The 17,060-nt window shown below is 43.3% G+C and overlaps 2 protein-coding genes across 7 annotated transcripts in view; one reads left to right on the forward strand and one right to left on the reverse strand.

The window, feature by feature from the left end:
- Positions 1-11,036, reverse strand: part of tmem67 (transmembrane protein 67) — a 155,402-nt gene extending 144,366 nt beyond the window's left edge. Inside the window, exons 1-2 of the mRNA XM_052023565.1 lie at positions 10,913-11,036; positions 2,873-2,964 (exon numbers count right to left, since the gene is read on the reverse strand). Coding sequence (XP_051879525.1) covers positions 2,873-2,964; positions 10,913-11,036 — 216 coding nt within the window. The remainder of the gene's footprint in view (positions 1-2,872; positions 2,965-10,912) is intronic.
- Positions 5,599-17,060, forward strand: part of LOC127574142 (RNA-binding protein 12-like) — a 53,814-nt gene continuing 42,352 nt past the window's right edge. For 4 of the 6 annotated variants that reach the window (XM_052022889.1, XM_052022888.1, XM_052022883.1 and 1 more), the window contains exons 1-2: positions 11,366-11,432; positions 16,301-16,365. The gene's annotated coding sequence lies outside the window, so the exon portion shown is untranslated. Of the gene's footprint in view, positions 5,624-11,365; positions 11,433-11,777; positions 11,871-16,300; positions 16,366-17,060 lie in introns of those variants that run through there. The other 2 variants (XM_052022884.1, XM_052022885.1) reach the window with 2 other exon arrangements.

Here is a 17,060-nt window from a genome sequence, read left to right on the forward strand (position 1 = left end):
GAAGAATATAGGGTAGCAAGGAAGGAACTTAAGAAGGGGCTGAGGAGAGCAAGAAGGGGACATGAAGAGGCCTTGGCAAGTAGGGTTAAGGAAAATCCCAAGGCTTTTTTCACGTATGTGAAGGGCAGAAGGATGACAAGAGTAAAGGTAGGTCCAGTTAAAGACAAAGGTGGGAAGATGTGCCTGGAAGCTGTGGAAGTGAGTGAGGTTCTCAGTGAATACTTCTCTTCAGTATTCACCAAGGAGAGGGGACTTGATGACGCTGAGGACGTTGTTGGTAAGGTTAATGTTCTAGAGCATGTAGCTATCAAGAGAGATGATGTGTTGGAGCTGTTAGAAAATATTAGGACAGATATTCTGTCAGGGCATGGGGACTTGAATATTCCACAGGTTGCTCCACGAGGTGAGGGAGGAGATTGCTGAACCGTTGGCTGGGATCTTTGAGTCCTCGTTGTCCACGGGAATGGTACCGGAGGATTGGAGGGTGGCAAATGTTGTCCCCTTATTCAAAAAAGGTAGTAGGGATAGTCCAGGGAATTACAGACCAGTGAGTCTTACGTCCATGGTGGGTAAGCTGTTGGAAGGGATTCTTAGAGATAGGATCTATGAGCATTTAGAGAATCATTGACTGATTAGGGACAGCAAGCATGGCTTTGTGAAGGGAAGATCATGTCTCACAAGCCTGATAGGATTCTTTGAGGAGGTGACCAGACAGATTTACGAGGGTAGTGCAGTAGATGTGGTCTACATGGATTTTAGGAAGGCGTTTGACAAGGTTCCACATGGTAGGCTTCTTCAGAAAGTCAGAGGGCATGGGATCCAAGGAGGCTTGGCCGTGTGGATTCAGAATTGGCTTGCCTGTAGAAAGCAGAGGGTTGTGGTGGAGGGAGTGCATTCAGATTGACTAGTGGTGTCCCACAAGGATCGGTTCTGGGACCTCTACTTTTCGTGATATTTATTAATGACTTGGATGAGGGGGTAGAAGGGTGGGTTAGCAAGTTTGCAGATGACACAAAGGTCAGTGGTGTTGTGGATAGTGTGGAGGACTGTCGAAGACTGCAGAGGGATATTGATAGGATGCAGAGTTGAGCTGAGAAGCGGCAGATGGAGTTCAATCCAGAGAAGTGTGAGGTGGTACACTTTGGAAGGACAAACTCCAAGGCGGAGTACAAGGTTAATGGCAGGATTCTGGGTAGTGTGGAGGAGCGGAGGGATCTGGGGGTTCATATCCACAGATCACTGAAAGTTGCCTGACAGGTGGATAGGGTAGTTTAGAAAGCTTATGGGATGTTAGCTTTCATAAGTCGTGGGATCGAGTTTAAGAGCCACGAGGTAATGATGCAGCTCTACAAAATTCTGGTTAGACCACACTTAGAGTACTGTGTCCAGTTCTGGTTGCCTCATTATAGGAAGGATGTGGAAGCTTTGGAAAGGGTGCAGAGGAGACTTACCAGGATGCTGCCTGGTTTGGAGAGTATGGATTATGAGGAGAGACTAAGGGAGCTCGGGCTTTACTCTTTGGAGAGGAGGAGGATGTGGGGAGACATGATGGAGGTATACAAAATATTAAGAGGAATAGATAGAGTAGACAACCAGCACCTCTTTCCCAGGGCACCAATGTTCAATACAAGAGGGCATGGCTTTAATGTAATGGGTGGGAAGTTCAAGGGAGATATCAGAGGGAGGTTTTTCACCCAGAGTGGTTGGTGCGTGGAATGCACTGCCTGCGGTAGTGATGGAGGCAGGTACGTTGGTCAAGTACAAGAGATTGTTAGATAAGCATATGGAGGAATTTAAAATAGGGGGATATGTGGGAGGAAGGGTTAGATAGTCTTAGGCGTGGTTTAAAGGTCGGCACAACATGGTGGGCCGAAAGGCCTGTATTGTGCTGTATTGTTCTATGGCTCTATGGAATTCTCTGCCACTGGGAGCAGTAGAGGCCACACCATTAGATGTATTTAAGCTGAGATAGATAAATATTTGAAAGGTTGAAGAAGTGATAGTTGTGGGGAATTGGTACAGATGAGGAATTAAGGCCAGCATAGGTCAACCATGATCATACTGAATGGCTGGGCAGGATTGGGGGCCTGGTGGGCCACTGCTGCTCCTGTTTTTTTGTGTTTTTATTTTCTTGTGTTTTAAGATCATCCAAATTTTCACAGTTACCCATTACAAAGACCAACATCTATTTCCAAATATTCCAAGATGCATGAACAAACAAAAGAAGAATCCACATTCAGAGATACTAGGGCAAATAGCCAAAAGCTAGTTTGAAGATGGAAGTTTCTAAAACAAAAGAAAGGTAGAAAGGCAAAGAGGTTTCAGTCAGGAGTTCCAAACTTAGGACCTTGATTAGTTAAGGGCCTTGTAGTGATTAATTATCAGGGGAAAATTATTAGATCAGAATTAAAAGAAGGCAGATATTTTGGACGGCTGTCGGAGATTATGAACATAAGAGGCCATGGAGGGATTTGAAAACAAAGACAAGATTTGAATAATTGAAGTGTTGCTTACTGGGATGCTGGGTCTACGAATGAACAGAAATTGTTGCAAGTTAAGTCATAGGCAGAAGAGTTTTGGATCATTTCGTGTTTGTGGAGAGTAGAACAAAGGATCATATCCACGACTGAGTCGCATTGTTCATGCACCGAGGTAACAAAAACACAGATAAGCATTTTAAGAGTAGATTGGATGAGGGAGCAGAGATGGTACATTGGGGGATAGAAATGGGTAGTCTGAGTAATGGAACAGATATGTGGTCAGAAGCTCATTTCAGAGTCAAATAAGGTACCAAAATTCCCAGCAAGAATGCAAACCTAAAATTGGTACAATGGGTTGTAACTCAGATAAAATACTAAAGCAATTTACTTACTGGATATAATTTTGGACATTTTTTGCAAGTGATGGAAAATCTGCCATTGTTTGAGGTTAATTGGTAACCAGGTAGGCACATGCATGACATACCTTTAAAAAAAAGACGATAAATGATTTTGAGCCAAACCAAAGTGACATGTAGAAATCAAACTTCTAAGGCTATGGCTATAGTTGTTGTAATCCAATTTATTTTAGGAGTTAGAATCAAGAGAATAACTGAAGTATGGTGCACAAACATAACCCAGTGCTCATTTTAAAGTTATGTATTCTTTAAATATTTCCATTTAATAGCTTTATCATATATTATTATCTCGCATTTACAGTGTTTAGTGAAATGTAGAAATTAAGCGAATAGAGCTTATTGAAAGTTTGGGAGTTTCTTTGTATTAGACATCGAAAAGCTGGGGTTCCAAATCTTAAGTGCAACACTGCCTCGAAATTGTGAACTTGTTTGAAATCTGACTCCATCTCTCTGACTAGCAACTCTCTGAAATGAACCAGACAGTTGGCAACTTTGCTGTCACAGAGCCATAGAGTAATAGAACACAGAAGCAGGCCCTTTGGCCCAACTGGTCCATTAGCATCCTCCCTGCTAATCTCAGTTGCCCACATGCGGCCCATAACCTTCCAAGCCCTTCCCCTTCATGTACCTATCCAAATGCCTCTTAAATGTTGTAATTGTACCCGCCTCGACCATTTCCTCAGGCAGCTCATTCCATGTTCTCACTACCCTTTGTGTACAGGTCTCCTTTAGCCCTTGAGTTATGGAATCCCCAATCCTGGGGAAAAGACTATGATTGTCCACCTTATCCATACATCTCATGATTTTATAAACTTCTATGAGGTCATCCCTCATTCTCTTACACTACAAGGAATAGAGAACTAGTCTGTCCAACCTCTCTCTATAACTCAGGCCCTCTAGTCCTGGCAACATCCTTGTAAATCTTTCCTGCACTCTTTCCAGTTTAACCACGTCTTTCCTCTAACAGGGTGACCAAATCTGTACACAATACTTCAAGTGTGGCCTCACCAACGACTTATATAACTGCAACATAATGTCCCTACTCCTAAACTCGATGCCCTGACTGACAAAGGCCAGCATGCTAAACGGCTTCTTCACCACCCTCTCTACTTGTGTGGCTACTTTTAGCGAACTGTGCACTTGTACTCTCAGGTCCCTCTGTTCCACAACACTAGTCAGTGTCCTGCCATTCACTGTATAAGTCCTACCCTGGTTTGACACAAAGTGCGTCACCTCACACTTATCTAAGCTGAAATCCATTTGCCATTCCTCAACCCATTTCCCTAACTGATCAAGATCTCTTTGCAATTCATTATAACCCACTTCACTATCAACAAGACCCTCTAATTTAGTAGTATCAGCAAAGTTGCTAATTATGCCATGTACATTCATAGCAAATCATTTCCATAAATAATGAATAACAGGTCCCAACACTGACCCCTGGGACACCCCACTAGTCACAGGTCTCCAGTTGGAGAATTGACCTTCAACCATCACCCTCTACTTCCTATCATCGAGCCAATTCTGAATCCACCTTGCTAGCTCCCCCTGAATCCCACATGACCTAACTTTCTAGATCAGCCTGCCATACAGGTCCTTGTCAAAGGCCTTACTAAAGTTCATATAGACGATATTCACTGCCCTACCTTCATCTATCCCCTTAGTTACCTCTTCAAAAAACTCCAAAAGATTTGTCAGGCGTGACCTCCCATGCATAAAGCCATGCTGACTATTCCTGATCAGGTGATGGTAGATCTTGTCCCTCAGAATTCCCCCAGTAACTTCCCTACAACTGAAATCAGGCTCACCGGCCTGTTACAGTGTCCTATTGCACTGCAAATTGAATTTTAACTATCAAATATTTTCACCTCATGTCTTACTCCACCCTTGCCTCCATTTATTTGCTCCTTGAAGGTGCATTCATTTCCTTGTTACTTTTGGACTTGACAATTCCAAAAGACAGCTGACTGCAAGCTTTCACTCTACTCTCCATAAATTTGCCAGCTAAAATTCTGCTGCCCAGGCACTGTACTGTACCATAGTACTTACTTTCTTAATTCACCAGAATATTTGCAAAGTCATAGATCATTGATTGAGAAATAATGTAGCTCATGAGAGTCAAAGACATGTGCTCAGCAAACTGTTGGCCAAATGTGTATTTGGTTTCGCTGATGTGGAGATAGAGGAGTTACAGAAGAGAATCAGAGATGGATATGTGAAAGTGCAAGCTGGGAGGAAACTGGCAGTAAAGGTGATGAAATTTCTGTGTTCTGTATGAGAACAGGAAGCATCAATATAGTCATCAATGTCCCTGAAAAAGAGGCAAGGGAAATGCCAAGATTAGAGTCTTTCTACATTTGCTTCCTGCTGTTGGCCATGAAGGAATTAAAAATCTGATAAACAGCTAACTATAATGAGTTAAGGACAGTGGAAGTAGACAAAACAAATGCCTTTGTTGTTGCCATGTGTTGGAAGGAATGGAGGCCACTATTTTGTGAGACTTCTTGTGACCACCATTTTATTAACTGTTTTCTGAACTAATTCTTGCTGGACTATAGCGATCGAAAGCGGACCTAACGAGGCCTCTGCGGATAACCTGCTGCAGACTAATGGAAGAGCAGTTTGTGTCTGAACTGAAGTAATCCGACCACAGTTGTCTGAATTGAGCTGGCTGTAACTGAGTTAAAATGGCCTGACTCAGGGAAAGGCAAAGGAATGACATCAGAGGTAAGTCCTTATTTGGGAGAAGAGCAATGAGGTAATGCTACCTGTAGCCTTGGGCCAGGCCAATGAAAAGTGTACATAGGCTCGCAAGGTAAGCCAGAACTAACGGAATCAAAGTACAATGATGCAGAACTGGTAAAAGACAGTAATAATGAAGGTTTTCAGATGTAGACCAGCGAGAACAGAAGGATCAATTGTTTGGCCAACAGGAGATCCCCTATTTTGGTGTTATAAATTGGAGCAAGGGTCTGGGTGAGTACTGGAACAGAAGGAACAATAGTATTCAACTTGTTGGCCAGGGGGCCAAAATAATTTACATGGATATTTGTGTTGCTACAATAAACTGTGAGTTTTGTGAGTTTTGTGTGATCATTTACCTAACCTAAGTCAGTTGACCGAGGTAAGGATCAACACTGTCTTTCTAATTATTTCCAGCATTCTCTTTTATTTTAGATTTACAGAATCTGCAGTGTGCTCTTTCTCACAATTTCACTATATTTTCTCCATCCTTTTTTCATCTCCTTTTATTGAAAACCAGTCAAACCAGGTGTGATTAAAAGTCCTTCATCACCCTTTCTCAGCCTGCAGCACCACCACTTGTGTTCACTTCATCTATTGCAGATATTCCCTTTCATTTTTCCACATCTTTCCTTTATCAGCAACTTAAAATGCATATTGATTTTTGGAACTTCCTATCCAACAGCATGGTGGGATATTTCATCAGAAGGACTGCAGCAGTTCAAGGTGACTCACTACCACTTTCTCAAAGGCAATTAGAGATGGACATAAATTCTGGCTTTGCAAGTGAGTGTTCTATAAGTGTGAGATGATGCATTTAGGACAGTCAAACCAGGGTAGGACTTATACAGTGAATGGCAGGCACTGACGAGTGTTGTGGAACAGAGAGACCTAGGAGTACAAATGCACAGTTCGCTGAACTTGGCTGTGCAAGTAGACAGGGTGGTGAAGGCGGCGTTTAGCATGCTGGCCTTCAGTCAGGGCATCAAGATTAGGAGTAGGGACATTATGTTGCAGTTGTACGAGTCTCTGGTGAAGCCTCACTTGGAGTATTGTGTACAGTTTTGGTCATCCTGTTATAGGAAAGACATTGCCAAGCTGGAGAAGGTACAGAAGAGATTTACGAGGCTTTAAGAGATTTAAGAGGGCCTGACTTATAGGGAGAGGTTGGCTACACTGGATCTTTATTCCCTGGAGCATAGGAGAATGAGGGGTGACCTCACAGAAGTTTATAAAATCATGAGGGGTATGGATAAGGTCATAGTCTTGTCCCTAGGATTAAGGAGTCCTTAACCAGAGGAGACAGATATAAGGTAAGAGATGCGAGACTTAAAACAGACCCAAGAGGTAAATTCTTTACATAGAGGGTAGTGAGTACCTGGAAGGAGCTGCCTGAGGAAGTGGTCGAGGTGGGTACAATTGCGATACTTGGAGGCATTTGGATGGGTACGTGGGTGGGAGGGGCTTGGAGGGTTATAGGCCGAATGCAGGCAAGTGGGACTAGAAGGGAGGATGCTGTGGTCAGTATGGACCAGTTGGGCCAAAGGGCCTGTTTCCGTGCTTTATTACTCTATGACTCTATGATGCCCAGATCCCAAAACTAAATGGATATAAATCTTTTCTGGTACTGATGAAAGGTCATCAACAGAATGCTGTATTTATATCATAAACTTCTGCCACAAAGTCAACATTGCAGACTACTGAAAATGGAAAAAAAACCTGCAGATACAGGAAATCTAAAATCTGACCTGAAACATTAAGTATTTTTTCCACCTGACCTGCTGAATATTTACAGCATTTTGTTTTTTACTGTCTACGTAATGTTGTTTTGGTATCATTACACCCTAGCAAGTGGCAACAGTACCACTTGCCCTGACGTTACAACTCTTCATTACTCAAAATTTGATCTTTGATCGATCCATGTCCTTTCACTCCAGTTTTGGGGCCAGATCCTTCAACCCTTAAAATCATAGACTCATACAGTACAGATACAGGCCCTACGGTCCAATGAGTCCATGCTGACCATGATGTCCACCGAACTAGTCCCAATTTCCTGCTTTCAGCCCATATCCCTCCAGGCCCCTCCCCTCCATGCTGCTTAAATGATACAATTGTAGCCACCTCAACCAGTTCCAATGGCAGCTCATTCCATATTCTGACCACCCTCTGTGTGAAAAGGTTGCCCCTCGGATCCCTTTTAAATCTTTCCCCTCTCACTGTAAATGTATGCCCCCTAGTTTTGGACTCTGGTACCCTGGGGAAAAGACTGTTACCGTCCACCTTATCTATATCCCTCATAATTTTAAAGGTCGCCCCTCATTCTCCTACATTCCAAGGAATAAAGACCTAGCCTGGCCAACATCTCCCTATAACTCAGGCCCTCTAGTCCTGGCAACATCCTAGTAAATGTTTTCTGCATTCTTTCCAGTTTAACTACATCTTTCCTATAACAGGGTGACCAAAACTGTACATAGTACTCCAAGTACAGCCTCACCAACAACTTATACAACTGCAACATAATGTCCCAACTCCTAGATTCAATGCCCTGACTGAGGAAGGCCAGCACGCCAAACACCTTTTGCACCACCCTGTCTACCTGTGACACCGCTTTCAATGAGCTACACATTTGTACTCTGAGGTCCCTCTGTTCCATTACACTCCCTAGTGCCCTATCATTCACAGTACAAGTCCTATGCTGGTTTGACTTTCTAAAATGCATTACCTCACACTTATCTGTATTAAAATCCATTTGCCATTCCTCTACCGACTTCCCTAACTGATCAAGATCCCATGTAATCTACAATAACCTTCTTCACTAACAACACCACCGCCTTATTTTGTGTCATCTGAAAACTTGCTATCCAAGACTTGTGCATTCACATCCCAAACATTTATATAAATAACGAATAACAAGGGTCCCAAAACCAACCTCTGAGACACACCACTGGTCACCAGCCTCCATTCTGAGAAACAACCTTCAAACCTCACTCTCTGCTTCCTACCTCTGAGCCAATTTTGAATCCACCTAACGAGCTTTCTCTGGATCCCATGGGACTTAACCTTCCAGACCAGCCTGCCAGGTGGGACATTGTCAAAGGCCTTGCTAAAGTCCAAAAAGACAACATCCACTGTTCTTCCCCCATCTACCCTCTTGGCTGCCTCTTCAAAGACTCTGTCTATCCAAATTTGGTTACCTCTTCAAAAAACTCTAAAAGGTTCATCAAGCATGACTTTTCATGCACAAAGCCATGCTGACTCCTCCTAATCAGACTCAGCATTTGTCTGTCCAAATGCTGGTAGATCCTGTCCCTCAGAATTCCCTCCAGTATCTTCCCCTGATGTCAGGGTGACTGGACTGTAGTTCCCTGGCTAGTCCTTGCTACCTTTCTTAAACAATGGAACAACATTAGCCACCTTCCAGTCTTCGGGAACTTCACCACTGGCTAACGATGAAGCAAAAATCTCTGCAATGGCCTCTGCAATTTCTTCTCTCACCTCCCATAAAGTCTTAGGATACACTCAGTCAGGCCTTGGGGATTTATCCACCTTAATGCACTGTAAGGCTGCAAATACCTCTCACTGGCAATATGAATGTTCTCCAAAACATCTCCACTAGTTTCTCTTATCTCTTGAGCAACCATGATTTTCTCCTCAATAGAGATGGATAAGAAATATTCGATATAAATCCCATCCATCTCCTGTGGCTCAAGATGTAGGTGGCCCTGCAGATCTCTAAGGGGACCTACTCTCTCCTTGGCCATCCTTTTAACTCTTAATAGGTCAATTCAGTTACTTCCCCTGCATCGTTCCCCAGGAGGAGGTCCAGTATTGCACCCTCCCGAGTAGGTCCCTTCATATATTGACTTTCCTGGCCACATTTCACAAATTCCACTCTGTCTAGGCCCTTAACACTCTGGGTAGTCCAGTCACTACTGGGGAAGTTAAAATCTCCCACTAATACAACCCTGTTATCCTTACAACTATGAGCAATTGCTCTACCCACCTGCTCCTCAAGTTCCCGCTGACTTTTGGGGGTTCCATAATACAGCCCACTAGAGTGACGCTCCCCTTCTTGTTCCTAAGTTCTACCCACATGGCCTCACTGGACAATCCTCCAAGAATGTTGCCTCTAAGCACTGCTGTTACGTCCTCCCTTATCAAAAAGGCAACACCCCCTCCTCATTTACCTGTACCTCTGTCATGCCTGTAAGCATCTGTATCCTGGAACATCGAGCTGCCAATCCTGCCCTTCTCTAAGCCATGTTTCTGTTATGGCTATAACATCCCAGTCACTGTAGTCAATCCACGCTCTGAGTTCGTCCGCTTTACCTGTTAATCCTCGTGCATTGACATTAATGCAGTTTAACTGAGTATTCCTTTCCCTGCCTTTACTGTGCTCCTGGTTATCCTGATTACTAAACTTACTCTTGCTGGCTACTGCTTTATCCCAGGACTTGCATTGCCTAACAATCTAGTTTCAATCCTCCCATGTAGCACTACCAAACTTCCCTGCAAGGATATTGGTCCCATTCTGGTTCAAGTGCAACCTGTCTCTCTCGTGCAAGTCGCCTCTACCCCAGAAGAAATCCCAATGGTCCAAGAACCTGAATCCCTGCCCCCTGCACCAGCTCCTCAGCCACAAATTTATCTTGCCTAGCTTTCTATTTCTCACCTCACTAGCACATGGCACTGGGAGTAATCCAGAGATCACTACTCTCGAGGTCCTGCTTCTAATTTCTTACCTCTCTTTTATCATTCTTCATAACCTCATCCCTTGTTCTAACCATGTTGTTTGTACCAACATATACAACGATGTCTGGCTGTTTGCCCTTTCTTGTTCTGCACCCATTCAGAGATATCATACACCCAGGAGGCAACACACCATGCTGGTTTCTCTTCTGAGGTCACAGAATCTCCTATCTGTCTCCCTAACTATCGAGTCCCTTGTGGTACTCTTTGTGAGCTTCTAAAATTTTCTTTCCTCCCCCTTTAAAAACGTTCTCAATACCAAAGTCTTTAAGCAAGGTTTTTACGGACCTTCTAATTTCTCTTCCCAGCTGTGTTTTTCTTTTTTGCCTCTGGTGACACTGTTTTATCATAAATGGATCTAAGTTCATGTTTTCTGGCAAGGCAACCTTGCAAGCAAATACTGAACATCGCCTGCATTGAAAAGAAAAAAGTCTGCAGGTGCCGGAAATCTGAAGTAAGAAAAAAACTGCACTGGAATACTTCAAATCGCAGAAACAAATCGCGCATCTGACAGCCCCAACCCACCATCGCTACTTCTCTGTTGGTGGGGACCGCACCGTACACAGGCCATTTGGGAAATGTCAAACGACTGCTTCTTTGTGCAATTCTCAACTGTTTTAAAAGGTAGAGAATAGCTGTTGGAACGCATCGGTGACTGGAGAAGCGCCAATACACCCAACAGTAAACACCAGGTACAAGTCTCCATGGTCTGACTCAACCAACCGTTCACCCGGCTGCTCTCCCACAATTCCACCCCCCCCCCGCCCCGCCCCGCCCCCACACGCCGGCAGGTCCTAGCAGGTGCACAATTCACAATATTTTACTTAATATAAAAAAAACAAATCGTCCACTCGAGGTCCTTTCCGGAGCTTGTAAACGAATATTTTATTGTAGCTGTGAAAAAATACATAGCAAGATATTAGAAGTTAGTTTGTTTTTTAATAAATAGTTTATTTAACGTGTAAAGCTGTAGGATCTTCAGTGCTACGGAAGCGCCATCGTGTTGTTGGTCGCACTGCGAGCGAGCGAGCAGGCCGGCCGGCGGGTATGGATTTGCTTCTGCTACCCACTTCTCTTTAACTGGTCTCTCATCTTCCACACAGAGCCGGTGTTCAGGCTGGGTGGGATGTGAGAGTAAGCCGTGGTGCGGAGGCGGTGTTCTGGCTGTGGTGAGGGAGGGTGGCCTCGGTAGCAGACGCTGACTCTAGGTCGAGGCCGTGTGACGGGGGGCGGGCTGGGCTGGGGACTGGAGTCGTAGCGATCGCCGTGGCGATCTGCTTTCTTAGTTGTTCGATCTTCTACCTCCTGATCTCCACCGGATCCACTGAGGGTCACCGCAGAGTTTTGTGATGCACAAGGCCAGGAGGTCTTATTGTTAAGATGTCGTCCATATGGTGGTTCGTTCCTGACCCCCAACTCTGGTGTCCGATCTGACCCTTCCCCTCTACTACTGATCGTTGTATTTACACGTGTATGAGGCTCAGTAAGCGTTAGTTCTTGTTGACAAGAAATTATTATGAATTTGAGTGGAAAAACTTATTAAAATAACTAAGTGAAGTTTTGGGTGAAAGGGTGGTATAACTGGCGGATCACTTTGGCAGGTTCTTCAGAAGAGGCCATTGAGATAAATCACTTGTCACTTAGCGCTATTAAAATAGTTGTCAGTGTGGTTTTCTCTTGCGGTTTTGTAAACAAATGAGAATTACGAAGTTGTGTTTAGAGGAAGAGGAATTCCTAACTTGTGATCGGGTCTTTGGCAATTTTGGATTTCCAGTAACAGTATACTATGCTAATTTTGAATTGTCAGCGATCTGGAAGCACGTCCTGAGGCTTTTGGTCAATTGTCAAACGTCTCTTTGGGTGGTTTGGTATCAAATTTGTTTTGGGTAGCTAATGTAAAATGCTTTATGACCGTTAGTGTTAAAAGCTGTAATATCAACGTGAATTGCTCCAAAAGATTATTGTGTTTTGTATCCGATTTCCTCTTGGACACAGCTCAGAAACGGGCCCTTCGGCCCAGCTGGTCCATGCCGACCAGGATGCCCCATACAAGCTAGTCCCATTTGCCAGCGTTTGGCCCATAAACTACTAAACCTTTCCAATCCATGTACCTGTCTGACTGTCATTTAAAAGTTGTTATTGTACCTGCCTCAACTACTTCCTCTAGCAGCTAATTCCACATGGATCCACTCTTTGTGTGGAAAAAAAAGTTGCCCTTCATGTTACTCTTAAATCTTTCCCCTCTCATCTTAAATTTATGCCCTCTAGTTCTTTATACCCCAACTCTGGGGGAGAAAGGACTGTGTGCATTCTATGTCCCTCATGATTTTATATGCCTCCTATAAGATCACCTCTCCATCTCCTACGCTCTAAGGAATAAAGTCCTAGCCTGTCCAACCTCTCCCAATAAACTCAGTCCATCATGTCCTGGCAGCATCCTTGTAAATATTTTCTGCACTCTTTCCAGTTTAATAACATCTTTCCCATAGCCGGGCGGCCAAAACTGAACACAATACTCCTTCACCAGCGTCCTGTATAACTGCACCATGACTTCCCAACTTCTATACTCAATACCCTGACTTATGAAGGCCAGCATGCCAAATGTCTTCTTCACCACCCTGTCTGCATGTGACTCCACTTTCAGTGAACCATGTACTTGTACTCCAAAGTCCCCTTGTTCTACAACACTCCCCAGGCCCTGCCATTCACTGTGAAAGTCCTACCTGGATTTGACTTTCCAAAATGCAGCACTTTGCTCTTATCTGAATTTGGGCCTAAGGGCCTGTTTCATGCTGTATGGTTCTATGGTTTTAAACTCCATTTGCCATTCCTTGGCCCACTTACTCAGCTCATCAAGATCCCCCTGTGATTTTTGATAACCTTCTTCATTGTCCACCTATTTTAGTGCCACCTGCAACTTATTAACAACCGTGCCTTGTACATTCTTATCCAAATCATTGATATAGATGACAAACAACACTGGGCCCAGCATCGACCCCTGGGACACACCATTAGTCATGGGCTTCCCATTCAAGAAACAACCTTCTACCATCATCCTCTGCTTTCTACCATCAAGCCAATTGTGTATCCAGTTAACCAGCTCTTGCTGGATTCCACGTGATCTAACATTCCAGAGCAGCCTACCATTTGGAACCTTATCAAAAGCCTTACTGAAGTCCATATAAACAACATATACTGCCCTGCCCTCATTAAGTTTTTTTGGTCACCTCATCTAAAAAAAACTCCTAGCAAGTTCGTAACTCATGATCTCCCATGCACAAAGCCATACTGACTACCCCTAATCACCCCGTCTTTTCCGATTTACGTGTGTCTTATCCCTCAGATTCCTCTCCAGTAACTTGCCTGCCACAGATGTTAGACTTACTGGCCTGTAGTTCCCAGGTTTTTCTTTGCTGCCCTTCTTAACTAAAGACAGAACATTTGCTATCCTCCTGTCTACTGGCGCCTCACCCATGGCTAATCATGATGCAAATATCTCAGCCATGGCTCCCACAATTTCTTCTGTAGCCTCCCACAGTGTTCTTGGATAAACCTGGTCAGGCTCTGGAGATTTTCTACTTCATACCTTTTAAGACATCCACTACCTCCTCTAATGTGGACTGTCCCCAAGGCCTCCCCATTTACTTTTCCTAGTTCTAAAGTCTTCATGTCTTTTTCTGCAGTAAAAACAGAAGAGAAATATTCAGTAAGGACCTTACAAACAGAGGTCTTTGAGGGGCCCTATTCTCTCTCTTGTTACTCTTAAAATCTCTTTGGATTTTCCTTAATCTTCTCTGCCAAAGTTATTTCAAGCACCATTTTTTTTGCCCTCCTCATTTCCTCCTTGAGTACACTTCTGCATCCCTTCAGGGATTCACTTGATTCCAGCTGCCTGTACCTGACCCACGCCACCTCCTTTTTCCCGGCCAGGGCCTCAATATCCCTCATCATCCAGAGTTCCCTACTCCTACCAACCTGACCTTTCACTCTAATAGGAACACGCAGACCTTGAGCTCTCGCTGTCTCACCATTAAGAGTCTCCCATTTGCCTGTGGTCCCTATGCCTGCAAACAATTTACTCCGATCAACCATTGAAAGTTGCTGTCTCATACCATAAAAATTCGCCTTGCCCCAATTTAGGACTTGAACCTGTGGACCAGTTCTGTCCCTTTCCATAACTATTTTAAAACTAATGGAACTATGGTCACTGGTCCCACAGTGCTCCTTCACTGCCACTGCCCTGCTCTATTACCCAAGAGAAGGTTGAGCTTTACCCTCTCCGCAGTAGGGCCCTCAATATATTGCCCAAGGAGACTTTCCTGAATGCACTTAACAAATTCCACTCCCTCTAAGCCCTCAACAGTATGGCAGTCCCAGTCTATGTTAAGAAAGTTAAAATCCCCTACTATGACAACCCTTGGGCAAAATAACTTTCCTAACATTATTCCTACAACTGCTCAATATCTCTGCATATTTGTTCTTCTAATTACCGTTGACTATTTGGGGGCCTATAATACAATCCCAACAATGGGATCATCCCCTTCTTGTATCTCAGCTCCACCTGTAAAGCCTCACTGGATGGATGATCCTTAAGTAATTTCATCTCTGACTACTGCTGTGACACACCCCTTAATCAAAAATGAAACCCCTTCCCCATCCCCCCACACTCTCACTCTTCAGTGAGAGAAGTGCGTTTGAATTTGTGGACATTGGCACCAGTATTGGGGAAGGAGGGAGCTGTTCCGATGGGACATGCTCCACCTGATCCACACTGGGACCAGGTTCCTGGCGAATCGCATAACCAGGGCTGTGGATAGGGCTTTAAACTAAATAGTAGAGGGGTGGGTTCAACAGATTGGAAAAATATGGATAAAGTAAAGGTTTCAGAATAGAAGGACATACCTTTAGAACCATAGAACACTACAGCACAGAAAACAGGCCATTTGGCCCTTCTAGTCTGTGCTGAAATGTTATTCCGCTAGTCCCATTTACCTGCACCCAGTCCATAACCCTCCAGACCTCTCCCATCCATGTATCTATCCAATTTATTCTTAAAACTTAAGAGTGAACCCACATTTACTACATCAGCTGGCAGCCCGTTCCACACTCCCACCACTCTCTGAGTGAAGAAGTTCCCCCTAATGTTCCCCCTAAACCTTTCCCCTTTCACCCTAAAGCCATGTCCTCTCGTACTTATCTCTCCTAGTCTAGGTGGAAAGAGCCTACTCGCATTGACTCTGTCTATACCTCTCACAATTTTGCAAACCTTTGTCAAATCTCCCCTCATTCACACAGAGATGAGAAATTTCTTGAGCCAGAATTCATTGGGATTCATTGCGACAGATGGCTGTGCAGACCAAGTCATTGGATATATTTAAAGCGGAGATTGATAGGTTCTTTATTAGTAAGGGCATCAAAGGTTACGGGGAGAAGGGAGGAGAGGGAAAAATAAATCAGCCATGATTAGGCTGAATGGCCTAATTCTGCTCCTATGTCTTATGGTCTCTCTTTCCTCTGTCTCTATCCCACCTAAAGCACCTGTACCCCAGAACATTGAATTACCAGGCTTGTCCCTTTTAGAAAGAAATTTCTTTCCTCCCACAGATGCTGCTCGACCCACTGATTTCCTCCAGCAGATTGTTTGTTGCACACCTAAATTTGTCTCTTTTTTTGAAGAGCAACAAGATAGAGAATATTTATTTTGGTTCAGCATTCTGTCAGTCTAGGTTCATTTCAAATGTTAAATTGTTCTTGATGTTTTAATGTGAACACAAAAATTAGCCTTTCTGAAATGTTGCTAATTTACGAAAGCTTTCAGTTCATCTTGTTGAAATTAGTTTGAGAATCCCGAGGTTTGCCTCATTCCAATTCTGATTGTTACAGGTTTGATATTTTTCAATTATTTTCTTGCAGTCTATAAAGTTGGCTTTAAGACGTCTGGGTGTCTTCTGTTTCTCAAAGGCAGCTGCTCTTTGTTGGTAAGTGTTTTGCAGTTAGGGATTGATGTTAAAATACCATTCTAACTGGTTTAATACATTAGATTTATTATTGTTACGTAAACTCTTTAGAGAATTTTTTGATGGACATTTTATGTTTCATTAATGCAATAAGGCAATCTTGAATCAAAATTTTGCTTTCCTGATGGATTTGTTATTTTGAAAATAGAGCTTTCATTATAGAGCTCTCATTTCCTTTCCATCTATGCCTTGAACACTTTTTTTGGCAGAGGGTCTTTTCCTGTTTACGAGTAAAATGATAATAAATGTTTGTTAGCAAGTATTGAACCTATTCTTTGTTTCATGCAAGTGTTCATTTGCATTCTTATTTATTTCTGATTATTGCAATGTAATCTAGGATTCTGATTGAAGTATATTCTGCATTTTCATTTTTACAGTTGTACAAAAAATATAAAGTAATGCTGGAATTGATATTAAAATTTATAAGATTAACTTTTCAGCCTATTTCTGTTATTTTGATTTCAGTTTAGAAGCATATTCTAATGATGCCTAATTCCAATGGTGCTGACTTTTTTCTTTGCAATTCTCTAGTTATTAGAAAAGGTACCTTTTGAGTAGGTAGTGGGTCCATTTGTTGCAGGTCAAAAAAGAATACACAGTTCGGAGCTTGAATATGCTTAAGGTGGATAAGTCCCCAGGGCCTGAAAGCATATATC

Source organism: Pristis pectinata, chromosome 9, assembly GCF_009764475.1.
Source record: "Pristis pectinata isolate sPriPec2 chromosome 9, sPriPec2.1.pri, whole genome shotgun sequence".
Classification (NCBI taxonomy): Eukaryota; Metazoa; Chordata; class Chondrichthyes; order Rhinopristiformes; family Pristidae; genus Pristis; species Pristis pectinata.